Consider the following 27,948-nt stretch of genomic DNA (forward strand, 5'->3'; position numbering starts at 1 on the left):
ATGTTTTTCCGCCCAGCGAAGAATCTTGGTGGCCTCCGCCATTGCCGCTCTGCTCTTTGTTCCATCCTGGCGGTTTATGTGCGCCACGGCTGTGATGTTGTCCGACTGAATCAGGACGGGTAGGTCGCAAAGAAGCTGTTCCGCCTGCCGCAGGCCGTTGTAGATGGCCCTTAACTCCAGCACGTTTATGTACAGATAAGCTTCCTGGCTTGACCATTTTCCCTGGAAATTTTGTCCCTGTGTGACTGCTCCCCAACCTCAGAGACTCTCGTCCGTGGTCACCAGAATCCAATCTTGGATGCCGAACCTGCGACCCTCTAGAAGGTGAGAACTTTGGAGCCACCACAGGAGAGAACCTGGCCCTGGGGGACAGACTTATCTTCCGGTGCATCTGCAGACGGGACCCTGACCACTTGTCCAGCAGGTCCCACTGAAACGTTCTTGCATGGAACTTGCCAAATGGAATGGCCTCGTAGGCCGCCACCATTTTTCCCAGCACTCGAGTGCAGTGATAAATCGACACTCTTGTGCTTTCAGAAGTTCCTTGACCATGTTCTGGATTTCCTGAGCTTTTTTCAACGGGAGAAAGATCCTCTGCAGTTCGGTTTCCAGAATCATACCCAAAAACGACAGCCGAGTTGTCGGAATCAACTGCGACTTTGCTAAATTTAGGAGCCAGCCATGCTGTTGCAGCACCTGCTGGGAGAGCGCAACGTTTTTTAGTAACAGCTCCTGTGATCTCGCCTTTATCACGAGATCGTCCAAGTCTGGGATAATTGTGACCCCTTGCTTTCGCAGGAGCACCATCATTTCTGCCATCACCTTGGTGAAAATCCTCGGGGCCGTGGAAAGACCAAACTGCAACGTCTGAAATTGGTAGTGACAATCCTGAACAGCGAACCTCAGATACGCCTGATGAGGAGGATATATGGGGACATGTAGGTAAGCATCCTTTATGTTGACTGACACCATAAAATCCCCCCCTCCAGACTGGAGATTACCGCTCGGAGAGATTCCATCTTTTCAAATACACATTGAGGGATTTTAAGTTCAGAATCGGCCTGACCGAGCCATCCGGCTTCGGGACCACAAACAGGCTCGAATAAAACCCTTCTCCCCGTTGTGACGGGGGTACCTCGACAATGACTCGCTGCTGACACAGCTTTTGTATTGCTGTACACACTACCTCTCTTTCCGGAAGAGAAGCTGGCAAGGACGATTTGAAAAATCGGTGTGGGGGCACGTCTTGAAACTCCAGCTTGTATCCTTGGGTCACAATTTCCAGCACCCAAGGATCCAGGCCCGGGAGAACCCAGACCTGACTGAAGAGCTGAAGACGCGCTCCCACCGGTGCGGACTCCCGAAGGGGAGCCCCAGCGTCATGCGGTGGATTTGGCAGAAGCCGGGGAGGACTTCTGCTCCTGGGAGCCTGCCACAGCTGGCGATCTTTTTCCTCTTCCCTTACCTCTTGCCGCAAGGAAGGATGACCCACATCCTTTCCGGAATTTCTGCGACCGAAAGGACTGCATTTGGTATTGAGGCGTTTTCTTTTGCTGTGGAGGAACAAAAGGCAGAAAAGAGGACTTACCCGTGGTAGCTGTAGAAACCAGGTCCGCGAGGCCTTCTCCAAACAAAACTCCACTCTTATAGGGCAGAGCCTCCATAGCCTTCTTAGAATCAGCATCACCATTCCATTGATGAGTCCACAACGCCCTTCTAGCCGAGACTGCCATGGCATTGGCCCTTGATCCCAAAAGGCCAATATCTCTCGCTGTCTCCTTCAGATAGACTGCAGCGTCCCTGATATGACCCAGAGTCAAAAGCATGCTATCCCTATCCAGGGTGTCTATTTCCGATGACAAGTTATCTGCCCACTTTTCAATCGCGTTACTCACCCACGCCGAAGCCTCAGCCGGCCTGAGCAGCATACCTGTCGTGACATAAATAGACTTCAAGGTAGCCTCCTGCCTACGATCAGCAGGATCCTTTAGGGTCGCCATTTCAGGAGACGGTAGCGCCACTTTCTTGGTCAATCGCGCAAGAGCTTTGTCTACCGTGGGTGTTGTCTCCCACCCAACCCTATCCTGAGAAGGAAACGAGTATGCCATAGCAATTCTCCTGGGAATATGCCACCTCTTGTATGGCATTTCCCAGGCTTTTTCAGAAAGGGCATTCAGTTCATGAGAGGGAGGAAACATTACCTCCGGTTTCTTCCCCTTATACATACTGACCCTTGTCCCAGGGACAGCGGGGTCTTCCGTGATATGTAACACGTCCTTTATCACCACAATCATGTATTGAATACTCTTAGCCACCTTAGGATGCAACTTTGCATCATTATAGTCGACACTGGAATCGGAATCCGTGTCGGTATCAGTGTCAGCTATCTGGGTAAACTAACGTTTCTGTGGCCCCGAGGGTGCCTGAGTGAGTGGCACCACGTCTCCCATGGATTGTCTCCATGCTTGGTTCTGAGACTCAGATTTGTCTAACCTCTTATGCAACAAAACCACACTGTTATTCAACACACTCCACATCTCAACCCAATCAGCAGTGTCACTCCTTCATTCTGTTCAGCTCTCACACTAACCTCCTCCTGGGAAGAGCATTCAGTTTCTGCCATGTCGACACACATGTACCGACACCCCCAAACACACTGGGCTAAAGGGGACAGACCCACAGTAAGGCCTTTCAGAGAGACCGAGAAGGAGTTTGCCAGCTCACACCCAGCGCCCCACCGGTCTGAAAAAAGCACAATGCCCCAGACCTATAAGCGCTTGTTTATATAACCAACCAACACCAATTTTATGTGCCTTCCCCCCCCCCCCCCCTTGTTTTTAGCACCCTGTTACTAGTAACAGCAGTGAAGGGCCGGGAGCAGCGTCTTTGCAGCAAGCTGTGGAGAGAAAATGGCGCTGGTCAGAGCTGAAGGACGAAGCCCCGCCCCCTACATGGCGTGCTTCGGTCCCGCTTTAATTTTCACTGTGTACATGTTAAGATCTTTTAGCCTTTTCAGGTAAGTTTTGTGATGTAGGCCATGCACCATTTCAGTTGCACTTCTTTGTACAGTCTCTAATGTAACCCTTGGTGCCTAACTGCCCCCTTCCCCTAACCCTCACCCATTGTGTAAACCTTGTGACCCTGTGGACCTAAGTCGATGTTGACCTTTTGACTAGTGATGTGTGGTCAGATGTTGCAGAGCCTCTCTTGTCATACTATAAAAATCATAAGAAAAATACAAAGAAGATATTAAAAATATTTCTGTTTTAAAATAAAATTACCATATGGTATTATACTATTGAGCTCTTCTTCATTCACATATTTGCTGTGTATGGAGCAACTGGAAAAGGGCTTTTACTCATAAGAATTGGAGAAGGATTGAGATTTAATGCATGTCGGTGATCCGCTCCCTATAAGGCGATATTTGTCTACTTTGAGTAGACCACCATTTTTGGTACGAGTCTGTATTAAAAAACCACTCTTGCTAATTATTGATATATTCTACAGTGTTACACTATGTTTGTGTTTTATGTTATTTTTCAGGTTATGACATCATCAGAATATTGATGTGAGGCAGCCTTTTGAAAATTCATTGAGAAGCGCCTGTGATATGGTGTGGTAATTACTTCTTTGTATTTTGAAGTGTTGGTGACACTTCATACCACTTTTATTCAGGCTGCTTGTTTGGCGCATGATTTTGGGATCATCATTGTTTTTAGTACTTTTGAGGAACTTGACAAGTTATGCAATGGAACCCGACTGAAAGTGACTGCTCTTCAGAGAAGCCTAACGGGATGTGGCACAGGTGAATTTGTATTTATACCACATATACCCCTTATCCGCCAAAATGTTCCTTTTCAATTCGAGCGCCTGCAGTTTCCTGTAAGCATCTGCTTCGCTATGATAATCAACAAGTTGCAGGGCTGCAGGCGTAGATCTCAGGACCAGCTGCTTCTCCCATGGGCAGCTTTACGTGGCTTGCTCATGCGTTAGTAGCCCCAAGCATCTTTGAGTATTAATCACTGAAGGAAAAACTGTCCACTTCACAGTATAAAATATTATTGTCCTCCATATGTTTTCAATTTGTATTGTTCAAAATGCCCTCAACATTTGCTGTAGTGTAATTATGAGGTACAGTATACTACGTACCTATCATTTTCTTCTTTCTTGATCAGATGTAATTCATTGGCACATCCAAAAAAACAAAACCCACATACATAGATGCAGAATAAGTTAATGGCGGATTGTCCACCCATGTCATAGATGGTCAGCCAATTATGAACGGTTTCTCTCTAGTCATAAATGGGGGGGGGGGGCGGCAATCGTAGGCCACTACTTATGATTGGTATTATATTTGCAGTTTTTTTTATAAATACAGGTTGAGTATCCCATATCCAAATATTCCGAAATACAGAATATTCCGAAATACGGACTTTTTTGAGTGAGACTGAGATAATGAAACCTTTGTTTTTTGATGACTCAATGTACACAAACTTTGTTTAATACAATATTTTTAATAACTTTGTGTATTAAATGACCTTCAGGCTGTGTGTAGGTGTATATGAAACATAAATGAATTGTGTGAATGTACACACACTTTGTTTAATGCACAAAGTTATAAAAAATATTGGTTAAAATGACCTTCAGGCTGAGTGTATAAGGTGTATATGAAACATAAATGCATTCAGTGCTTAGATTTCGGTCCCATCGCCATGATATCTCAGTATGGTATGCAATTATTCCAAAATACGGAAAAATCCAATATCCAAAATACCTCTGGTCCCAAGCATTTTGGATAAGGGATACTCAACCTGTATCACTTATTTTTAAATCTGGCTTCTAGTACTCTTTAATAGCAAAAAATCGGAACAGCAGTGTGTGTTCCACTGGTTTTTAAAGCTTACATTTTTTTTGCCAGTTTCGCCTTTATTCCTTTTAGCTAATCTGTCAGATTGAACACCATTGGAAATAAGACCAAAGACTGGCGGTTTACACAAACTGCCTTTCAGTAAATTTGACCCAAGTCTCTGAGTACACATGGTTAAATCAAAATAACTGAGGTACTAATTAAATCACCTGTTCTCGATTACGACTATCCTTAGAACTTGAACTACTTAGTGTGCCTTGACCACAGTGGTTGGGATGCCCTGCATTAGGATATGGAAATGAACCCTTTAAGTGTATGAAATTGTACAAAAGTATATAAAAAAAAAAGTCAGATTTATGGTTTTAACTTGATAAATCCTTTTCTTGTAGTCCATAAGGAGGCACAGGAGATGCTTATACGCTGGGTATTGATGGTGTGGAGTGAGCAGGCACCAAAGAGTTAAACGAATATTCCCAGACTTGGTCCCATTTCCTTTATACCCTACCCTTCTAGCCCGCACCTGCCAGTTTTGTTAGCCAGCCCAAAGCAGGAGCAAAGAAGCAGAAGGAAGACCCACATACAGACAGAAACAACCATATTCACTTATATAGGAACAAGGTCCTGTAAGTCACGTGCATCAGAAAGGGCATCCTGTGCCCCCTATGGACTACAAGAAAAGTATTTATCCTGGTGAAACCATAAATCCAACTTTCTTGTGCGTCAATTAGGGACACAGGAGATGCTTATACACTGGGATGTCCTACAGCTGTTCCCTCACGGGCGGCGACGCTCCTGGATTACACTAAGGACATTACGCCCAATGTTGCGTCGGCTGACGCAAAAGTATCAAAAGCGTAGAGCAGAAGACCATCTGGCCGCCTTGCAAAGTTGCTCCGTAGAGGCTCCACGGCTAGCTTCCCAAGAAGCTGCCACCGAACGGATGGAGTGAGCTGAGGCCCCTGAAGGGACAGGAAGATCTGCCGCCAAATAGGCATAACGAATAGTTGACCTAAGCCATGTGACAAAGGTCTGCTTCGAAGCCGGGAGCCCCCATATGCGAGAGAACAAATAAGGAGTCCGACTTCCGAACGTCCCTCGTTCTCTTCACATAAGCTGAAGACCACGGACAACATCCAGAGTTGCCTCTTCTATGTACCACTTCTCAAATGCAGGGACCATTATCTCCTGGTTTAAATGAAACCCAGAAACCACCCTGGGTAGGTACTCAGGCCTGACGCGTGCAAAGCACCACCCTGTCTGAATGGAAGACTAAATAGGGTGAATATTATCATAGAGCACTAAGGTCTGATACCCTTCTGGCCGATGAGATTGCCAACAGAAACAATCCATGTGAGCTACTGTAGCTCTATCTCCTCTAAAGGCTCAAAAGGAGGAAACTGAAGCGCCCTAAGAACCAGAGCAAGGTCCCAGGGGCTACCGGATGCACAAATAGAGGCTGAGCATGCAGAACTACTTGCTAGAAAGTCAGAATATCCGGCAAAGTAGCCAGCCGATGCTGGAAGAGGACCGATATGGATGATACTTGAATCTTCAATGAAGAAAGTTTAAGACCCATATCCATACCTGCCTGCAGGAAAGAAAGTACGCAGGATAACTGGAAAACCCTTGGATTGAACTCCCTTGTAGCATTCCAGTTAAAGTATATTCTCCAAACACTGTGGTAAATCCTGGCCGATGAAGGCTTCCTGGCTTTTAGCATAGTCCGAATGACTTCCTCAGAATAACCCTTCTTCAGGACAGATGTCTCAGCAGCTATGACGTCAAAGCTAGACGGTCCAGATATGGATGAAGGCATGGGCCCTGGGAGAGAAGATCCAGTCTCCACTTCGTAGTGAGTCAATAGATCCCGAAGGTCTGCGTACCATCCTCTACGAGGCCAATCCGGGGCTATCAGAATCATAGTATCCCCCGTAGGATCATCTGGACTGGAGGAAAGACGTACATTAGCTGAAATGACCATTTGACCATGGAGCCGACAGTGCATCCACCAGAAAGGCTTTGGGATCTTTTGTGCGAACTACATACCTTGGATGATTGTGACGTGATGCCATCATGTCAATGTTGGGAAGACCCCATCATTGGACCAGTATCTAAAACACCTCCAGGATTAATGCCCACTCGCCAGAATGAATGTCCTGACGAATCAAAATGTCTGCCTCCCAGTTGAGTACTCCAGGTATGAAGACTGCCGAGAGTGCTGATAGATGACGTTCAGCCGAACGGTATATCCTAGATGTCTCTGTCATTTTCCCTTGACTGCGAGTACCCCCTGATGATTTATGTAGGCCACTGCAGTCGCGTTGTCTGACTGCATCTTCCCGGGTATTTCTGGATGAGGTGTTGTTCTACAGAAAGCACGGAAGATTGCTCTGAGCTCCAGCACATTTATAGAGAGTTGACTCTCCTGCTCTGTCCAGCAGCCCTGGAATGACTGAGCGTCGCAGATCCCCATTCCTGTCGGGTGGCATTGGTTGTTACCAGTACCCACTTCGGAATACAGAATGGGTGGCCCAGTGTTAAACTGGTTCGCAAGAGCCACCATGTGTGGGAGTGCCGAACCTCTGGATCGAGGACCATGGTTTGCGTTTTGAAGTGCGGGTAAGATCCATCCCACTGCGGAGGATCTGTAGCTGTAGACGGCGAGAGTGAAATGGAGCGTACTCCACCATGTGGAATGTTGCTACCATTGAACCTAGGATCCTCATACACTCATGAATGGAAGCTGCAAAAAAACCTGATTTTGGACTGCAGGGCTAGAACCTTGCCCAGTGTCAAGAAAACATGTTGAAGGCAGGAATCCAAGAATGCCCCCAAGTGTATAATTTCCTGTGAAGGTGTCAAAGACTATTTTCACCAATTTATCCTCCAGCAGTTATACTGCAGAAGATTGAATGTGATCCTGTAATACCTCTGTAGTCTGTGCCAAAATCAGAAGATGATCCAAATAAGGTAGTATACGGATCCCTCTGTGGTGTAGGTGCGCCGGCATAACTGCCATAAACCAAATGGTAACGCCTGAAATCGGAAATAATCCTCCCTGATCGCAAAGTGGAGGAAGCGCTGATGATCTGGTCTGATGTGAATATGCAGATATGTCCAAGGATGCTATGAAATCCCCTTCTTCCAGTGTTAGAATAATGAACTGGAGGGACTCCATGCAAAGCCTGGGAATTCGAAGATACTTGTTCAGTCTCTTTAGGTTGAGAATGGGCCAGTATGAGCCATCCGGCTTATGAACTAGAAAGAGGTTGCTATAAAAATCCCAACCCCCCTGAACCTGGGGTACCGAGATAATAAAATTGGAGGCCTGCAAAGCTTGCACTGACTGTTGAAGTGCTTTTGCCTTTATCTCTCTTGGAAGTCCTGCACAAAAGAATCTTCTTGGAGGATGTTCCCAAAGTACCACTGCGAGATGACCTTTTTGACCCATGCATCCATCTTGGAGCGAAGGATAAAAGTCTGCCTACTACCCTGGGGTCTCCCAGGAAGAGGCCCGTCCCATCAGGCAGTGGGCTTCTCCAGCTGCTTTGCAGCTGGACGTCGGGTAGTTCAGGATTGTTTGTTTACCTCGCACTTTAGAACGCTTGGAATGAGGCTGGTATCTAAAGAATTCCTGTCCCTTTGCTCTATCCTGTGGTTGAAAGGAACGAAAAGTACAGTAGTTCTGGCTCACAAAGGTGCAACTGAAGGCAGGAAGGCTGACTTGGATGCCACCAGAATAGACACTATCTTGTCTAACTCATTCCCGAAAGGTGTATCACCTGCATAAGAAAGAGCCTCAAGAGCCTTCTTGAAACTGGCATCTGCTCGCCAAGATCGTAGCCGTAGATACTCGCCCTCTGAATATTCAATACATGCGCCATTAATTCCCTTCTGCTCTTGTTTCCTGTGAGTCCAAGCTTCATCTTCTCTACCCATTCTCCAACAGCTTTAGCCACCCAGGATGATGCCAGTGCTGGGCAAGTAATAGCTCCAGCCTGAGAATAGGTGGATTTAAAAAAAATTCTCTAGCTTCCTATCTGTGGGATTCTTTAATGAAGATGAATCCGGGATAGGCAGCACAGAGGATCTAACCAAGTGTGCAACATGCTCATCCACCGGGGGACGGTTCTCCCACTTAGGGGCTAATTCAGACCTGATCGGTGCTGTTACATGCAAAACAATAAGGCAGCGCTAAATCGGATGGATTGTCTTGATATCAATGTGTTTAATGAAATTCATATAGATAGCACCAATTAAAATTAGAATAAAAATTATTCATAAATATTACACTGCAAAATATGAAGCTTCTAGTCACCATGTATATGTATCACATCTCGCCTGTTCCAATTTTTTCTCATAGTACCATATATGCTGCACCACAACAGTTTTCCTGGGGCTGCAGTCCAGTCCCAGGACCGGTAATCTTACTTCCAACGCTGGAGGATTATCAGTCCCAATTTGATAAATAAAGCAGGGAAGTCCTCACCAGTAATGCGTGGTGTTTGGAGAGAGTCCTATACTTTGCAACGGATAGTGGGGGTAATTCCAAGTTGATCGCAGCAGGAAATTTTTTAGCAGTTGGGCAAAACCATATGCACTGCAGGGGAGGCAGATATAACATGTGCAGAGAGAGTTAGATTTGGGTGGGTTATTTTGTTTCTGTGCAGGGTAAATACTGGCTGCTTTATTTTTACACTGCAATTTAGATTGCAGATTGAACACACCACACCCAAATCTAACTCTCTGCACATGTTATATCTGCCTCCCCTGCAGTGCACATGGTTTTGCCCAACTGCTAACCAAATTCCTGCTGCGATCAACTTGGAATTACCCCCAGTGTTCAGTGTTGGTGCATTTGCAAGGTCCAATGATGGTTCAGGCGATGATAGGTTTTTTGGTGAATCAAGGTGACAAAGAGGCACACAGCTGACGCGTTTCACAGCTGGAACTGCTGCTTTTTCAAAGGCACAGCAGCGATCAGGTCTGAACTGTCTTTAGCTAGTAATCGCCTCTGCCTGATTGACAGGCAGAGGCGGTCGCTGGGTGGGAGGCGGCGGGACTGTGGCATTAGGCTGCCATTTAAGGGGCGCGGTCCGGCCAATGCAGGCGTAGTCTGACCGTGCCGGGGGCGGGCCGCGGCGGCTGCGTGACGTCACACGCAGCTGCTGCGACCGAAGGCAGCGACGAGTAGCTCCCGGCTAGTGCGCAAGAGCTGCGCTGTCCGGGACTTTGTACTTCTGCGACGGGGCAGGGTCTGACATGCGGTGCGCGCTAACCATGTGCTGGGCGTCCCCCCGCATGTTAGTGTGCCTGATGGTAGCTGTGCTAAATTTAGCACAGCTACGATCAACTCTGAATCACCCCCTTAGCCCTCTCCTTAGGTGGAAGAGGGTAAAAGGAAGCCATACGCTTGGATAACTGTACTCTCTTAGCTGGCTGGGCCCATGCTACTTCCAAAAGATCCTCAAGCTGAGCTGATGAAGGAAAATGAGTAGCTTCCTTCTTTTGACATTTGAAAAGGGGAGCCTTATCCCAGGGTGATGGGTCAGCTTCTTCAATCTGAAGTACTGCTCTCACTGCCGTGACCAGTGCTTCTACATCTGTGAGGGACATGTAGTCCTCAGGAACCGTAGTGGACTCTAAATAAGAACCGGTTGACCCTTGATCTGAAAAGGACTTATGTTCCGAGTCCAATTCTGAGTCTTCCTCTGATAAAGGAGTAGAAGTGACCTGTGTCAATGACCTGCTCCTGGATCCCTGGCCCAGAGGCTGTGCTCCAGCTGAAATATCTGCCAAGCACTGTACAGACTGCGCAAACGACTGTACCCATGGTGGCTCAGCATAAGCCTGGGAAGGCTGTGCCATCTCTACCATGACAACTGGTATACCAGGAGTCTTAGCAGCAGGTATTGTTGACTGAGGAACTGACAAGCGATCCACTAATATAGACATCACCTGCGTCAATGCAGAAGCCCAAGCAGGTTAATCAGGCACCGATGCCACTGTTGGCGCCTCTCGTCTTGGAACTGTAAAACAACGGTAGCACATGCCATCGTTGTCCGGATCCTGTGGGGAGAGAATGTTGCAACAGACTCGGCAAATGCGTGGCACAAGTAAAGTTGTCAACTCTGACTTTAGGAGGCATATTTCCCCACAAAAAAACGTCACAAACTGAGACCCAGCTGAGAGTAAAGTAACTGTAGTCCCAGATAGTACAGCTACCCCAAACTACGAGCAGTGTGTTAGCTTATAACAATACCAGATAGTGCACTAACACTTCAGATATTTACACCTTTTCAAGGTTTGTTCCAATATAGTGAGTGGCAAAAGAAATAATTCACATGCACAACCCACAAGCACACACAACTCTCAAAGCACTAAAAGAAGTGGGCAATCATACACAACTGTCCAGCCATGTGAAGCAGGCAGGAGTCTAGCAAAGGACCAGGATCTGGGAGCAAGGTACAGGGGAGAGAAAGCTCTGAGGCTCCCTCTCTGTGCCAGACCGAAGCAGCATGTTCACAAAAAGGCTGCACGCCATTTAAAAGGCGTGTTCACCCTGAGGCAGGCAGTTAGCTCAGGCTCCAAGTGAGCCTCAGGGACGAGGAAGGGACTACAGGCCTGTCCCTCTCCCCCTCAGGTGCTAATTTAACCCCCAAGAACCTGACATGGCCTGTAGCATATGCCCTGGTGGTCTAGTGGCATTGTGCAGTACCCTGTGTCCCCACCACACCTGCCCCCCGCTGTCTCCCCATAGCCCATACTGCTGCTCAGTGAAAAAATAAAAAAAACTTCAGGACTGAACACCAGTCCCACTCGTAACGGTGCCGCTCCTGCTAGCGCCAAAGAAAAATTGGGCAGGTCCGTGCCGGAGGGGCACTGGTTGTGATCCCGCCCATTAGGATATGGAAAAGAAACCTTTTGGAAATAAGGAAGACATAAGTATAAAGGCCCTCATTCCGAGTTGTTCGCTCGGTATTTTTCATCGCATCGCAGTGAAAATCCGCTTAGTACGCATGCGCAATGTTCGCACTGCGACTGCGCCAAGTAACTTTACTATGATGAAAGTATTTTTACTCACGGCTTTTTCTTCGCTCCGGCGATCGTAATGTGATTGACAGGAAATGGGTGTTACTGGGCGGATACACGGCGTTTCAGGGGCGTGTGGCTGAAAACGCTACCGTTTCCGGAAAAAACGCAGGAGTGGCCGGGGAAACGGTGGGAGTGCCTGGGCGAACGCTGGGTGTGTTTGTGACGTCAACCAGGAACGACAAGCACTGAAATGATCGCACAGGCAGAGTAAGTCTGGAGCTACTCTGAAACTGCTAACTCGTTTGTAATCGCAATATTGCGCGTACGTCGGTCGCAATTTTAAGAAGCTAAGATTCACTCCCAGTAGGCGGCGGCTTAGCGTGTGTAACTCTGCTACATTCGCCTTGCGAGCGAACAACTCGGAATGAGGGCCAAAATGTTTGCAGTTATACATAAGTATATTGTTTTGCTTAACATAAGTTGGATATTTCTATAGAATTGTAATTCTGGAACTATTCTTTGTATTGAAATATACTGCTACCTTTTTAAATATAAAATGACAGAATATTTTTAAATTAATTTTGCCTGGCAGGTCCTGAAATTGTAGATGAAAAAAATAATATGTACTGATAAACAATTAGTATTTCTTCCATGATGTCCACACACTTCCAGGAACAGTTCCTAGATGCAGAAAGCCAGCAAAAATTGCCATGAGTGCTGCCTTTGCTTTAAACAGCTTAACTACTCAAGCAGATTACTTCTAAAACAATTTGTAAGTCCCCTAGGGTCTTTCTTTTTTAAATGGATCAATTAGACACGTTCTAAGTACTACTAGAGTGAGAAGATAGATCAGTGCAATGTTAAGGGTTTGTCTTTTTTTTCTTTTCTTTTTTTTTTTTTGCTTTATCAAAGGTGTTATATAGTTTGAAAATTTATGGGCCACACCTATTTATATGTATGTGAGGCTGCAGCACATCATGAAACTGAGCACCTGTGTCCTTTTTGTCAGTTTAGTGTTTTTACTCTGGCTATATGCAGTTGGATTGTTAAGAGTTTTTTTCTATCCTGACTTATCTTGGCTGGCAATTCTTAAAAACTATTACTGCATTTTGGAATTACCATTCTCTGGGTCACTAAAAGGCTCCCCCCACCCCGCCCCCCTTTCTCATCTCTCCTTCGCTCTCTTTCTCTCACACCTCTTTCATTTCAGCAGCGATCAGGTCTGAACTGCGCATGTGCGGCGCCGGCGTATGCCAGTCAGCCGACGGCTGTCTCAGCCCTGCGATCGCCTCTGCCTGATTGACAGCCAGAGGCGGGAGTGGGCGGGCCGGCGCGTCTGGCCGCCGTTTAGGGGGCACGGTCCGGACAACGCAGGAGTGCCCGGACCATTGGGGGGGGCGGGCCACGACGTCTGTGTGACATCACAGCGATGAGTAGCTCCTGTCAGTGCGCAGGAGCTGCGCTGGCAGGGAGCTACTCTTCCAGTACAAAAGCGCAATGCTTTTGTACTTGTACTGACATGCGGGGCGGACTAGCCCTGTGCTGGGCGTCCACCCGCATGTCTGTGTGACTGATTGTAGATGTGCTAAATTTAGCATATCTACAATCAGGTCTGAATTAGGCCCTTTGATTTCCCTCTCTCTCTCGGTTTCTCTCTCTCTCTCTCTCAACACTATAGTACTGTGCGTGTGTGTGTGTGTGTGTGTGTGTGTGTGTGTATATATATATATATATATATATATATATATATATATATATATATACACACAGAAAAATCCACAGCACTCACCACACCAGAAGTGGGGCACAGCTATGCACTTACCACTCACAGGGTGGGGTGCATGTAACACAGCACTCTCCACCACAAAAGCGGGGTACACAGCTGTACTTACCACTCACAGGGCGGGGTGCATGTAGCCCATGACCACATCGCTCTAATAAATACAAACAAAGAACCCAGCACTCACCAAAGTAAACTCACTTATCCTCAACAATTCAATAAATAAATGATGGGGATTTAGTTGGTGGATTGGCCAATGCACGGAAGCCTGCATACCGATTTTCAAGGTACCCCACCTTCATGCAGGTCCTACACTACTGACATTCGGCATCCCGTGTGGCGGTATCACATACCGATCCCCCTGCAATACTATATACAGCTGTACACAATACTGACCAAGACACTAAACTAAGAGCTTGGCCACTACGTCGAGTATGTCAACAAAAGACAAGTCTGAAAGACAGAAAATAAAAAAGGATAAATAAAGCATTTCAACAATTAGAAAGAGAAACAGTGCAAAGACAAAGAAAGAACAAATCATGAGGGAAGTGGAGTACAGATAAATATTATAAATAAATATATGCACTGCTCAAAAAAATAAAGGGAACACTAAAATAACACATCCTAGATCTGAATGAATTAAATATTCTTATTAAATACTTTGTTCTTTACATAGTTGAATGTGCTGACAACAAAATCACACAAAAAATATCAATGGAAATCAAATTTATTAACCCATGGAGGTCTGGATTTGGAGTCACCCTCAAAATTAAAGTGGAAAAACACACTACAGGCTGATCCAACTTTGATGTAATGTCCTTAAAACAAGTCGAAATGAGGCTCAGTAGTGTGTGTGGCCTCCACGTGCCTGTATGACCTCCCTACAACGCCTGGGCATGCTCCTGATGAGGTGGCGGATGGTCTCCTGAGGGATCTCCTCCCAGACCTGGACTAAAGCATCCGCCAACTCCTGGACAGTCTGTGGTGCAACGTGGCGTTGGTGGATGGAGCGAGACATGATGTCCCAGATGTGCTCAATTGGATTCAGGTCTGGGGAACGGGCGGGCCAGTCCATAGCGTCAATGCCTTCATCTTGCAGGAACTGCTGACACTCTCCAGCCACATGAGGTCTAGCATTGTCTTGCATTAGGAGGAACCCAGGGCCAACCGCACCAGCATATGGTCTCACAAGGGGTCTGAGGATCTCATCTCGGTACCTAATGGCAGTCAGGCTACCTCTGGTGAGCACATGGAGGGCTGTGCGTCCCCCCAAAGAAATGCCACCCCACACCATTACTGACCCACTGCCAAACCGGTCATGCTGGAGGATGTTGCAGGCAGCAGAACGTTCTCCTTGGCGTCTCCAGACTCTGTCACATCTGTCACATGTGCTCAGTGAGAACCTGCTTTCATCTGTGAAGAGCACAGGGCACCAGTGGCAAATTTGCCAATCTTGGTGTTCTCTGGCAAATGCCAAACGTCCTGCACGGTGTTGGACTGTAAGCACAAACCCCACCTGTGGATGTCGGGCCCTCATACCACCCTCATGGAGTCTGTTTCTGATTGTTTGAGTAGACACATGCACATTTGTGGCTTGCTGGAGGTCATTTTGCAGGGCTCTGGCAGTGCTCCTCCTGTTCCTCCTTGCACAAAGGCGGAGGTAGCGGTCCTGCTGCTGGGTTGTTGCCCTCCTACGGCCTCCTCCACGTCTCCTGATGTACTGGCCTGTCTCCTGGTAGCGCCTCCATGCTCTGAACACTACGCTGACAGACACAGGAAACCTTCTTGCCACAGCTCACATTGATGTGCCATCCTGGATGAGCTGCACTACCTGAGCCACTTGTGTGGGTTGTAGGGAGGTCATACAGGCACGTGGAGGCCACACACACTACTGAGCCTCATTTTGACTTGTTTTAAGGACATTACATCAAAGTTGGATCAGCCTGTAGTGTGTTTTTCCACTTTAATTTTGAGGGTGACTCCAAATCCAGACCTCCATGGGTTAATAAATTTGATTTCCATTGATAATTTTTGTGTGATTTTGTTGTCAGCACATTCAACTATGTAAAGAACAAAGTATTTAATAAGAATATTTCATTCATTCAGATCTAGGATGTGTTATTTTAGTGTTCCCTTTATTTTTTTGAGCAGTGCATATATATATATATATATATATATATATATATATATTTATAATATTTATCTGTACCCCACTTCCCTCATGATTTGTTCTTTCTTTGTCTTTGCACTGTTTCTCTTTCTAATTGTTGAAATGCTTTATTTATCCTTTTTTATTTTCTGTCTTTCAGACTTGTCTTTTGTTGACATACTCGACGTAGTGGCCAAGCTCTTAGTTTAGTGTCTTGGTCAGTATTGTGTACAGCTGTATATAGTATTGCAGGGGGATCGGTATGTGATACCGCCACACGGGATGCCGAATGTCAGTATACCGACATCAGCAATCCGGGAGGGGAGCAAGCGCAACGAAGCCCCTTCCAGGCTTGCCACACTGAAACAGGTTCTATTCTCTATCTGTGCGTGTTGTGGACACCCATAGAGGGGGAATCGCCTACCTTGCCGGTATTCCGGTGGCGGTATAGTACCTCTGTCGCGATCCCGGCATTGGTATTGAGACAGCCAGGATCCCAACGGGCGGTATGTTAACCGCATACTATTACAGGATTATTGGCTAATCTTACGGGAGCCCGTTACCTATTTACTTGAGTGAGGAGAGAATGGTGGGAAGTGAAAAGCAACAGGTGGATAGTTAGATAATGGAAGAAGCAGGGTCCCCCAGCAGCACAGAGTAAAGTTATGTGAGGCACCTATAAAAGTTATATAGAAAAATATCTTGTTTATTTTATCTGACTAAAAAAACACCCAGGTTGATCTTGCAATGAAATTGCCACTTTAAATAAATAAATAAATAAATAAATAAATAGCTGAATAATTGTCACTTTTGCAAACTCAGAGCTTTCTACATTCTTCCCTTTGTCGTCTTCTCTGAATTTAATTTACTGGCAAGTGCTGTCAGTGTGCCCAGTAAAGCATAGGTCAGCCACTGGGAGGGAATTATGTGAGATTTATTTCAGCAACAAGTGGATATTTAAGTCACCTACCTTCCATATATTAAACTAGAATAAAATTCCTATGCCTTGCTGTATTCTTATTACCTTAAAGAAAGGGGAAAATAAAAGAAGTACAGAGAACATCTAAAACATTTCAAACATTGTTAAATATCTGAAGCCCCCTCCTCTATGGAAAACTCATATTTGAAGGACTTGTAAAACAGCAGAGTTTGGAAAACGTTTAAAGTATCCATTCAAAGGTATTAGCCTGTTATTCCTGTCATCATTACCAGCAAAGTCTTTTATAAAGATTAAAAAATACTCCTAGCTTCAAAACTGTTCTCTAAGCTCATATGATCATACAAAGAATGACCGCATATTTCCATGGCTTTTCTAATCAATACACAGATTTCCAAATCAAATAATGCTTTATAGCAAAAAGCAATATTTCCCTATTCGGTCTAGTTAAGAGCATATTGTACACTAAGGGGGTAATTCCAAGTTGATCGCAGCAGGAATTTTGTTAGCAGTTGGGCAAAACCATGTGCACTGCAGGGGAGGCAGATTTAACATGTGCAGAGAGAGTTAGATTTGGGTGTGGTGTGTTCAATCTGCAATCTAATTTGCAGTGTAAAAATAAAGCAGCCAGTATTTACCCTGCACAGAAATCAAATAACCCACCTAAATCTAACTCTTTCTGCACGCTATATCTGCCTCCCCTGCAGTGCACATGGTTTTGCCCAACTGCTAACAAAATTCCTGCTGCGATCAATTTGGGCTTACCCCCCTAAGGTCCTTATTTAGCTTTGAACGTACCTACACATTTGTGGCATTAATATACATATTTCCATGCTGCACATGCACAAATGTGTCCTTGTGTAGATGTTTGCATACCCTAGACTTGCTGGTAGGCAAACATGTGACGGTGACACTTGCAGTGCTATTTGGCCTCTTCTCATTGGCTGCTAGTATATTGACCACTGCAGCGGAGAGCACTTCATTTATTAGCATTGCAGGCATTTTCTTTGAAATCGCGGCTATCTGTTATTTATTGTTTCCATTTGGACTACTGAAGAAAATAAGATTCCCATTGGATTTATAGAGTAGTGAATGACATGTGGGGGTTAGTGTCTTTCATATGGAATATTCATCTTTCACTTTTATTAATGTTGTGATGACACTGTTCTGTCTTTGGTATATGATACTTCATTGCATCATATTGTGTATGGATTTGGTTATGATTAGATGGCTGTCTCGCCTGGTACTTTCCAGGGCAGATGAACAACCCGTTGAATTATTTATGCAGTGGGTATCTTGTTAGTAATTATTAATTTTGTCCTTGAATGTCTTATTTTCATGTATTGCTTATCGCACAATGGGGCAGATGTATTACGCCTGTAGAAGTGATAAAGCAGTGATAAGTGCAAGTTGATAATGCACCAGCCAATCAGCTCCAATATGTAAATTGACAGGAGCTGATTGGCTGGTGCATTATCACCTTCTATTTATCACTGCTTTATCACTTCTCCAGGCATAATACACCTGCCCCATTGTAACCAATGTAGTATCCTCCAATATGGCTGTCTCGCCTGGTACTCTGTTGTGTAAAATTAACAATGCATGGTTCTGATGATTTTGCAAGTATCTCACCCAGTATTTTTATCTACCCCGTCATGTGTCATGAATTCCAGGCATTGCATATTCTACCCATTGTTATCCTATGTAGTGCGCCTAATATGGCTAACTCACTTGGATCCTTTTGTGGGTAAGATGAATACTCCTTGGAACAACCCATGACCTGAAATCGCCACACCATTGTATTATATTTATGGTTTCTTGATTACATGTACATCAAAACCTCTGTATTATTATTTGTGGTTCCTGTATTTTTTGAAAATCTAAACCTCTATATTATATCCATACTGCCTGTTAAGAAACATAAAACGCAACTGAGCACTTATCCTAATTAGCACTGGATTTGATAAACTGAACAAACTGCAGCTTCCATAGTGAGGGACTGCAGAGCAGTGTCGGACTGATGCATGAAGGGCCCACCGGGGTAATGCAGTGGTATTGGCCCATGTATAGGGCTGTTGCCAGTCTCCACAGGGGGTGTGGCTAGCCACCACACTGGTTTGGCTAACCATTAGATAGTGTCTGGTCCCCTTTATAAATATATATAGTACATACAGCTAGTGCATGCATTATAATAACCGCAATGTACTGTAGAAAATAAACTGCAGTCCTGTGCAGAATAAGGTAACGTGTATAATATATAACTCAAGTGCACAGCCTGGACCCGGTGACATAGAGGAGGAGGTACTGCCCCAAGCAGTGGAACCATCCAGGGATTTCTCCTGCACCCCTGTGGGCAAGTCCAGCCCTGCCTGAGACCCTCAATAAAAGTAAAATAAACAAAATATTTCAAGAAGCGCTCTTTGTTCAATTTGAATTTTATAGGTTATTTATTTACCATTAAAATGATTAATTCACTTAAAAATATATATAATTACATGCAACATACTAATACAATTATTACTAATAAAAACTGTACAATATCTCAGTCAAATGTCGCAATTAAAGCCACATAGCAATACTGTTATGAAGTCCATTTGCAAAATAGTACAGTGCTGTACTTCTTATATGACCCAAAAAAATTATTACCGTATATACTCGAGTATAAGTCGACCCGAATATAAGCCGAGGCACCTAATTCTACCACAAAAACCTGGGAAAACTTATTGACTCGAGTATAAGCCTAGGGTGGGAAATGCAGCTCTAGCCGTACACAGCCCTCAGTGCCAGATATGCCCTCATAGTGCCAGATATGCCCCCACAGTGCTGCCAGATATGCCCCCACAGTGCTGCCAGTTATGCCCCCACAGTGCTGCCAGTTATGCCCCCACAGTGCTGCCAGATATGCCCCCACAGTGCTGCCAGTTATGCCCCCACAGTGCTGCCAGTTATGCCCCCACAGTGCTGCCAGATATGCCCCCACAGTGCTGCCAGATATGCCCCCACAGTGCTGCCAGATATGCCCCCACAGTGCTGCCAGATATGCCCCCACAGTGCTGCCAGATATGCCCCCACAGTGCTGCCAGTTATGCCCCCACAGTGCTGCCAGTTATGCCCCCACAGTGCTGCCAGATATGCCCCCACAGTGCTGCCAGTTATGCCCCCACAGTGCTGCCAGTTATGCCCCCACAGTGCTGCCAGATATGCCCCCACAGTGCTGCCAGATATGCCCCCACAGTGCTGCCAGATATGCCCCCACAGTGCTGCCAGATATGCCCCCACAGTGCTGCCAGTTATGCCCCCACAGTGCTGCCAGTTATGCCCCCACAGTGCTGCCAGATATGCCCCCACAGTGCTGCCAGATATGCCCCCACAGTGCTGCCAGATATGCCCCCACAGTGCTGCCAGATATGCCCCCACAGTGCTGCCAGATATGCCCCCACAGTGCTGCCAGATATGCCCCCACAGTGCTGCCAGATATGCTCCCACAGTGCTGCCAGATATGCCCCCACAGTGCTGCCAGATATGCCCCCACAGTGCTGCCAGATACGTTCCCTCCCCAAGTGCCAGGTATGCCCCACAGTGTTGTTACTTACCCCTCCGTCGATCCCGCGCTGTCTTCTGGAGGGACACGAAGCACACAGCGTGCGCGGCTCTCCTGTGTCCCTCCTGCATCTTCGGCGGCCGCGGCGGGTCTATTATAGGAAGTGCCGGTTCGTGATCAGAGGTCACGAACGGGTATTTCCTGTAATAGAACCGCCGCTGCTGCCGCCGGAGATGCAGGAGGGACACAGGAGCGCCGCGCGCTGTGCGCTCCATGTCCCTCCTTCACACTGCTCTGCCTCTGCCTGCACTGACTCGAGTATAAGCCGAGGTGGCTTTTTCAGCACAAAAAAAAGTGCTGAAAAAGTCGGCTTATACTCGAGTATATACGGTAGTTGTTGGTTGGATTAATTTGGACAATAAACGTCCAATTCAATTGTTTCCTGCGCCCCCTGCTGGGCATCTATACTAATGGGCGTTTATTGGAGCTATTTAATTGTTGCTCCAATCAGACATCCATCAGTATTCGAGGTGACTGACCACTCCGGGTTTAGCCATGCAAAGCAGCTAAATCTGTCTAAAGAGCTTGATTGGGAGTCCATAGTCCGGCATTTAATGATAGGATTACTACGTGCACTGTTGCCAGTCCAGCTCCACTAAATTGAACTGATGAAATTCCACCTTACTTCCCAGCTGCTGGTTGTTCCCTATGCTGCAGCTCAGACACGAGGAATCCAATGCTGTTAGAATTGAGATTCACATATGATCAGGCGCTCTATGGCTCCAACAGTGGTGAACATGCAGCATATCTAACGGTGTGAACGCATTTCTCTGTCTCTCTGTCAGTTGTCAGCATTTGCTTGAGGAAGCTGCTGACAACTGACAGAGAGGCAGAGAAATGCTGAGAGATCTGTGTAAGTGGACTGCACTACTGGGACTCCAGGACACCTCTCAGAAATTCAGGGGTAGGCAGATACGATACATACGGATACGGTCATTATGTCGACCACTATTGGTCGACAGGGTCATTAGGTCGACATGTACTAGGTTGACAGTCCAAAAGGTCGACATGAGTTTTTTTTTTTTTTTTAAATAAATTTTTGGACTTTTTCATACTTTACGATCCACATGGACAACAATTGGGAACGGTAAACTGTGCCGAGCGCAGCGAGGCACCTTGCCCAAAGCATGGCGAGCGAAGCACTAATTGGGGTTCCCAGTCACTTTGCGAAGAAAATGACACAAAAAAAAGTACAAAAACTCATGTCAACCTTTTGACCTGTTGACCTAATGACCATGTTGACCTAATGCATGTCGACCAATAGTGGTCGACCTAATGACTGTCGACCCAACGACCTATACCCGATACATATTTGTATATCTGACTCAGAAATATTGCTGTGTCTTGACTTGGAAGTATTTTGAGGTATGTACTGCTTAACATACACACTTAAGAAATCTTTATTAGCAACAGAATTTTAATACGTATGTTTGGGCTGTTAAATTGCGTTAAATTCTACATGAGGCCTTAAGGGTACAAGTGTAGTTATTTTTTGCAATAGATGATGTGCGCATGCATTTTAAGTGCCCTGATGCAGTGTTTCGTTGCACAGAGATGGTACAGCCTCAAGTCTTAATGGTCCAGTGTAGTTTTTTTCTGCATTTACAGACGTATTACACAGCTCTGTATAATCAGATCATTTCATTTCCTCCTTCATGCTCGCATACATACAGTATATAAGAGAAAATCTAAGCAGAAGCCAGTCACCATTACTTTAACACCCAAAGGACCTCCCGACATATACTGCTAAATTACTGCTTAATATAATACCTTAATTTCTGCAATGGCAATACCAAATGAAGGTGTACCACTTATCTGGTAACCACATACTTGCGAGAACACGGGCATGATCTATTGTTAGTATACTGGGGTTGCGCTATATACAGTTAGTAGAATTCAGGAAAACTGTGGCTGCTTTATATATAATCTTTTGTAGAAGGGCACTGTTGGATACAAAGCAGTAGTACCGGGGTGCTTTCCTTAGGGCAGTGATTTTCAACCTTTTTTTTACTTGCAGCACACCAAACAATATTTTAAAATTGCCAATGCACACCATCCATTCCCCACAGAAAACCCCCCAACAAACACACATTGGGCCTCACAGTAATAAAAAATCCACACATACATTGGCCTACACAGAAAAAACAAACATGTTGCTCCCCACATAAATCAATCACATTGCTCCCCACATACTGTAAATCATGTTGCTCACACATAAATCAATCACATTTCTCCCCACATAAATCCTATTGCTCCCTACATGAATTATTCACGTTGTGTCCCCCCCCCCCATAAATCCTACTGCTCCCCACAGGAGAAATAACATAACAAATATTAGCCCCTACCGGTCAGCTGTCCTCCCTGTTCCTCAGTGGTGGGGATTGTTCATAGTGGAGTGCTGTGAATACTGAGCAGTGGGCGATCGGGCAGGTGTGGATGTGGGTGGGCAAGGAAAGCTGTGGACGCAGGTGGGAACTGGAAGATGTGTATGCAGGCGGGTGTGCTGGCTGGGTGGTGAGATGCGGCGACCGTGACCTATGATATCTCACCGCTGCGTCATCAAGGCACAGGTCACAGCCGGAGCATGAATGATCCTCTAAGAAGAGCCCGGGCCAACAGTTCACTCTGAAGGTGCAGGAAGCTGCTCTGGCTCCACGGCACATTTTGCAACTGGTCGCGGCACACTGGTTGAAAAAGCCTGCCTTAGGGTAACCTTATGATGCAGGAATCCTTAACCAATGGAACAGGCAACACTCCCACAGACTTAGTAAATCTGTTACAATAATTACCAACGTTTCAAGGTCCAACCCTGATGAAGAGGCCAGTTAAGTTTTGAAACGTTGGCAATAAAACTAGTGTAGCCGTGGAAGTACCGCCTGCTCCGCTGGCTATAGAGTCCTGTATTTTATATAATATATCGAGAACCGGTTTCAGAGTTGCACACAAAGCGATTGCAATGCAAGCTTGAAAATAGCTGAAACATCTGTGCTGCTGCAGCTCCCCCTATGCTTGCACTTGTGAGAGCAGCCATTGTTATTATGAGCACACTGTTATACCAGATCTGTTCTTGGGGCAAAATATGTCTTAAATTGGCGATTCTTTGCGTGCGCTTACCGCTTAATAGGCCGCAATTACACTCACATTCACACTGCAAACCTACGCTAAGTGCATACACCCCACTGCCATCCAGCTATACCCATTCAGCCACCAATGGAGATGTGCCTGTCCTCCGTGCTACTCTGAAGATCCCGTAGATGCGCAAGTGTGCCTCATAGGCCTTGTGAGCATGTTCATATTAAAAAAAAATAAATCACAAAAGCGGTCCCTTCCCGTGCAACCATGAAGCAGGCCCATAGTGTTTAATTGCTGCATTTCTCCTCCATTATAACCTATGTAGATTTGGGTTCCTTTTACATTAGCATTTTCTAGCTCCACACAAGCGTTTTGCAGCCCTACGTAAACACTGAACTCCTCAGAGTCTGCAGATCAAACACAGTGTGCATCTCTCAGCCTCAGACCAAGGCAAATAATTGTCCTTTATGGGAAAGTTCCCATGGAACACAGTAACTGGTGCAGAACGTATGTAAATTCTATCTTGAGCAAAACCTACATTCTAATCAATTGTTTTTGCCAGTCCGAGGTAACCTAATCGCTGAATCGCAACAGTTTTGCTGGCATGCTGTATTTGTGACTAGTGAAAGTTTCCAGCTCAGGTGCAACAGTTCAGTATTAATGGCACCATATGGTGTTCATCATGGTAAAAGAAATCACTTAAAAATTGATACAGGTACAATTTTCTCCTTTTTGATTTTTTTTTTTCTTTATTTTTTCCTTTTCATTTTTTTCCAGAGTTATTTCACTTTCATTGTGATGCAGATGCCATAGTAATTTCAGCAGTCTAACCAAATTATTAAAGAATTACTTAATTGTGTTTCTGTCAAAGAGAACTACAGCAGGCCATAGCAGAGTAACTTTATTAGGCAGTGCATGTTAGATGAATGGATATGTTGGCCTGTTCTTTTACAAACTGCAAACATTTATTTTCCTCCTGAGAATCTGTTGCCTGTGACGGACTTGGCTGATAATCCCTCCAGGGACTCATTCACTGAACCACACTAGCAGTTTAGTGCATGTTATTACCATTCAATTGGTAATGCAAGTCTTGGAAAATGCCTTAAAGGCGTACCAACCCAGTTTTCTCCCTTTGTGCTTGTCTAATGTAAATATTAAGAATTGTATAATTTTATTTTTGTGGCAACATTTTTTTTGGGGTGGAGGGGTTGGCTTGATAATGGTGTTATTACCCCTATACTAAGATCTATATAGACCCATTAATTTTCTCCTTTCTTTTATAATAACGTTTTATTTTTTCCAAAAATCCATTTGTATCTTGGTGTGTAATAATTTGAGTCTGGGGTCAGGTGGTGCTGTGGCAGGTTTTTAATATTGTTAGGTGCATGGTCACATATCACAAAGGGAATTACTAATTTTGAAGTCCAAAATATAATGATCAGGCAAATGCGAGACGATCACGGACCTCTAAATTGTCTTAAACCCTGTGTAATACTGGCCTACTTTTTATACATTGGAGGGTTCAGAAGGGAGGCCCAAGTGGATGGTGTGAGGACACTGTTTGCAACTTTTTAGCGTATAGTGCCATGAAGCCCCTACCCCACACACTTTACTAGGTTAGTAGGTATGATGCAGGAGTGTGGTGTATTTTCCCATGAGAGCTCCCCAAAATTAGGGAATCTACCTTGTACTGTGCAGTAGCATAAACAATATACTGTAACTGTTCTTGATACAATTCAGAAAAGAAGGTGTTTGAAGTTCAAGTACTTGACCCATAAATGTGGATCAACTTGATTCAAAGAAATTAATATAAAAAAAAAACATATTTTATATTCACCTTTTAGGAATATTTGACATAATTAATGAGCAGATTCAAGTAATGGTATATTATGAGGGCAAAATGTCATATAGATAGAATTTGGAATAGTTGATAATTTTGCGACAACCAAACTAGAAGGATCCTAATTACTTTGGTGAAAAAGGTTGACTGAAGATTTCCTTTTACAATTTGCCGACTAGGGGACAAATTTACTAAGATGGGAGTTCTATTTAAGATGGGATGTTGGCCATTGCAACCAGTCAGATTCCAGGTATATTCTAGAAAGAATCTGATTGGTTGCTATGGGCAACATCCCATCTTAAATAGAACTCCCATCTTAGTAAATTTAACCCTAGGAGAGTTGGGGTTGATGTATCAAGCAGTTGCCTATACCAACCAATCAACTTCTGATTAATAATCTTATCGAATGCAGTTGATTATTGTTACCTCAATGCTGATTGGTTAGTATGGGCAACTTTTCCAGTGGTCCACTTCTCCACTCTTTTCACTGCTTGATACATCAACCCCTTGATCACCATCCTACCGTTGATGAAGCAATTTGAAGCTCATCATGACCGTACAGTGATCCCTCCTCTCGAAAGCCACTTTAAGCCACACTAAGGGGTCAATTCAGCTAAGTGCAAAGATTGTAATTTGGCATTGCAATGGTGTGGAAGCTCCAGCAACTTCATCTTGCCCCGATGTTACCCTGGACTCGCGGACTTTGAGTTCGGAGCTACAGTGAGTGCAGCATATGGCCGCACTTACTCACAGAGTGAGCCCCTTTGCATCTAACTGACTCGACCTCTAGCTGTGCCGTTTCATCTCTGTATAGTAAGTGATGATACATCTCTCTTACACTTACGTATTTTGTAGGACGGCCTGTACTGGTGGCCAACAGAGCCATTACTGTGTAGCATCCTTTTTATGCAAAGTGTTTTCGGTTTGTTGGGAATGCTACTGTGACTTTTTTTTTTTTTTTTGAAAGGTATAAACTTGAAAATTGCAGTGTACTTTCTAAGCAGTGTGAATTTGGAATAGAACAGTTGTCAATTACAATGTCCAAAAGACAATTAGTGGGTTTAAATACATGGCACAGTTTAATTCCTAAACATTAAATCACTGGTAGACAACCTATAACACTCCATCTGTTGAACTGCGCATTCAGTGAGCCAGAATTCGCCTTTATAATTTACTAACTATGCATGGTTTGAAAGGGATAAATGTGATATTTGCAATACCTTTGCTGGGTACTCCGTAAGGACCATGGGGGATAGACGGGCTCCGCAGGAGACTGGGCACTCTTTAAAGAAAAGATTAGGTACTACATCTGGTGTGCACTGGCTCCTCCCTCTATGCCCCTCCTCCAGACCCCAGTTAGAATCTGTGCCCGGCCTGAGCTGGATGCACTTAGTGGGCTCTCCTGAGTTCACTATAAAGAAAGTATTTGTTAGGTTTTTTATTTTCAGTGAGATCTGCTGGCAACAGACTCACTGCTACGTGGGACTTAGGGGAGAGAAGCAAACCTACCTGCTTGCAGCTAGCTTGTGCTTCTAAGGCTACTGGACACCATTAGCTCCAGAGGGATCGAACACAGGGCCCGACCTCGATCGTCCGTTCCCAGAGCCGCGCCCGGTCCCCCTTGCAGAGCCAGAAGACGGAAGAAACCGGAGAAAATCGGTGGCTGAAGACTCCGGTCTTCAATAAGGTAGCGCACAGCACTGCAGCTGTGCGCCATTGCTCCCACAGCACACCACACGCTCCGGTCACTGGTGGGTGCAGGGCGCTGGGGGGGGGGGCGCGGGAGAAGCCTGCCACTGAAGGGGCGGGGCTATCTTCCTCAGCACAGCCAGCGCCATTTTCTCTTCACAGCTCTGCTGGAAGGACGCTCCCCAGGCTCTCCCCTGCAGTATACACTACAGAAAGGGTAAAAAAGAGAGGGGGGGGGGGGCACATAAATTTAGGCGCAAATTGTGATATAAGCAGCTATAGGGGGAAAATTCACTTCGTGTATATCCCTCTGTTATATAGCGCTCTGGTGTGTGCTGCCATACTCTCTCTCTGTCTCCCCAAAGGACTTTGTGGGGTCCTGTCCTCAGTCAGAGCATTCCCTGTGTGTGTGTGCGGTGTGTTGGTACGGCTGTGTCGACATGTTTGATGAGGACGCTTACGTGGAGGCGGAGCAGGTGCCGATAAGTGTGGTGTCGCCCCCTGCGGGGCCGACACCTGAGTGGATGGATATGTGGAAGGTATTAACCGACAGTGTCAACTCCTTGCATAAAAGGTTCGATGACGCAGCTTTGGGACAGCCGGCATCTCAGCGGTTACTAATGGCGTACCCTTTCCCACCAACGGATAGGTTACGCTGGGAGACATCCCCTAGGGCGGACAAGGCGCTCACACGCTTATCAAAAAAGGTGGCACTGCCTTCTCAGGATACGGCCGCCTTAAAGGAGCCTGCAGGTAGAAAGCAGGAGGCTATCCTGAAGTCTGTGTATACACACTCTGGTACTATACTGAGACCTGCTATTGCTTCAGCATGGATGTGTAGTGCTGCAGCAGCGTGGTCTGATTCCCTGTCTGATAACATTGATTCCCTTGACAGGGACACTATATTGCTAACCATAGAGCATATTAAAGACGTAGTCTTATATATGAGAGATGCACAGAGGGACATTTGCCGGCTGG

At 45.5% G+C, this 27,948-nt stretch overlaps 1 protein-coding gene across 3 annotated transcripts in view; it reads left to right on the forward strand.

Annotated features, from left to right (window-relative positions):
- Window positions 1-27,948, forward strand: part of FBXW4 (F-box and WD repeat domain containing 4) — a 482,200-nt gene that overhangs the window by 82,057 nt on the left and 372,195 nt on the right. Inside the window, exon 1 of one of the 3 annotated variants that reach the window (XM_063961884.1) lies at window positions 3,729-3,805. The exons of the other annotated variants lie outside the window; for them this stretch is intronic. Coding sequence (XP_063817954.1) covers window positions 3,744-3,805 — 62 coding nt within the window. The 5' untranslated portion in view covers window positions 3,729-3,743. Of the gene's footprint in view, window positions 1-3,728; window positions 3,806-27,948 lie in introns of those variants that run through there. 3 annotated transcript variants of the gene reach the window in all.

Source organism: Pseudophryne corroboree, chromosome 3, assembly GCF_028390025.1.
Source record: "Pseudophryne corroboree isolate aPseCor3 chromosome 3, aPseCor3.hap2, whole genome shotgun sequence".
NCBI lineage: Eukaryota > Metazoa > Chordata > Amphibia > Anura > Myobatrachidae > Pseudophryne > Pseudophryne corroboree.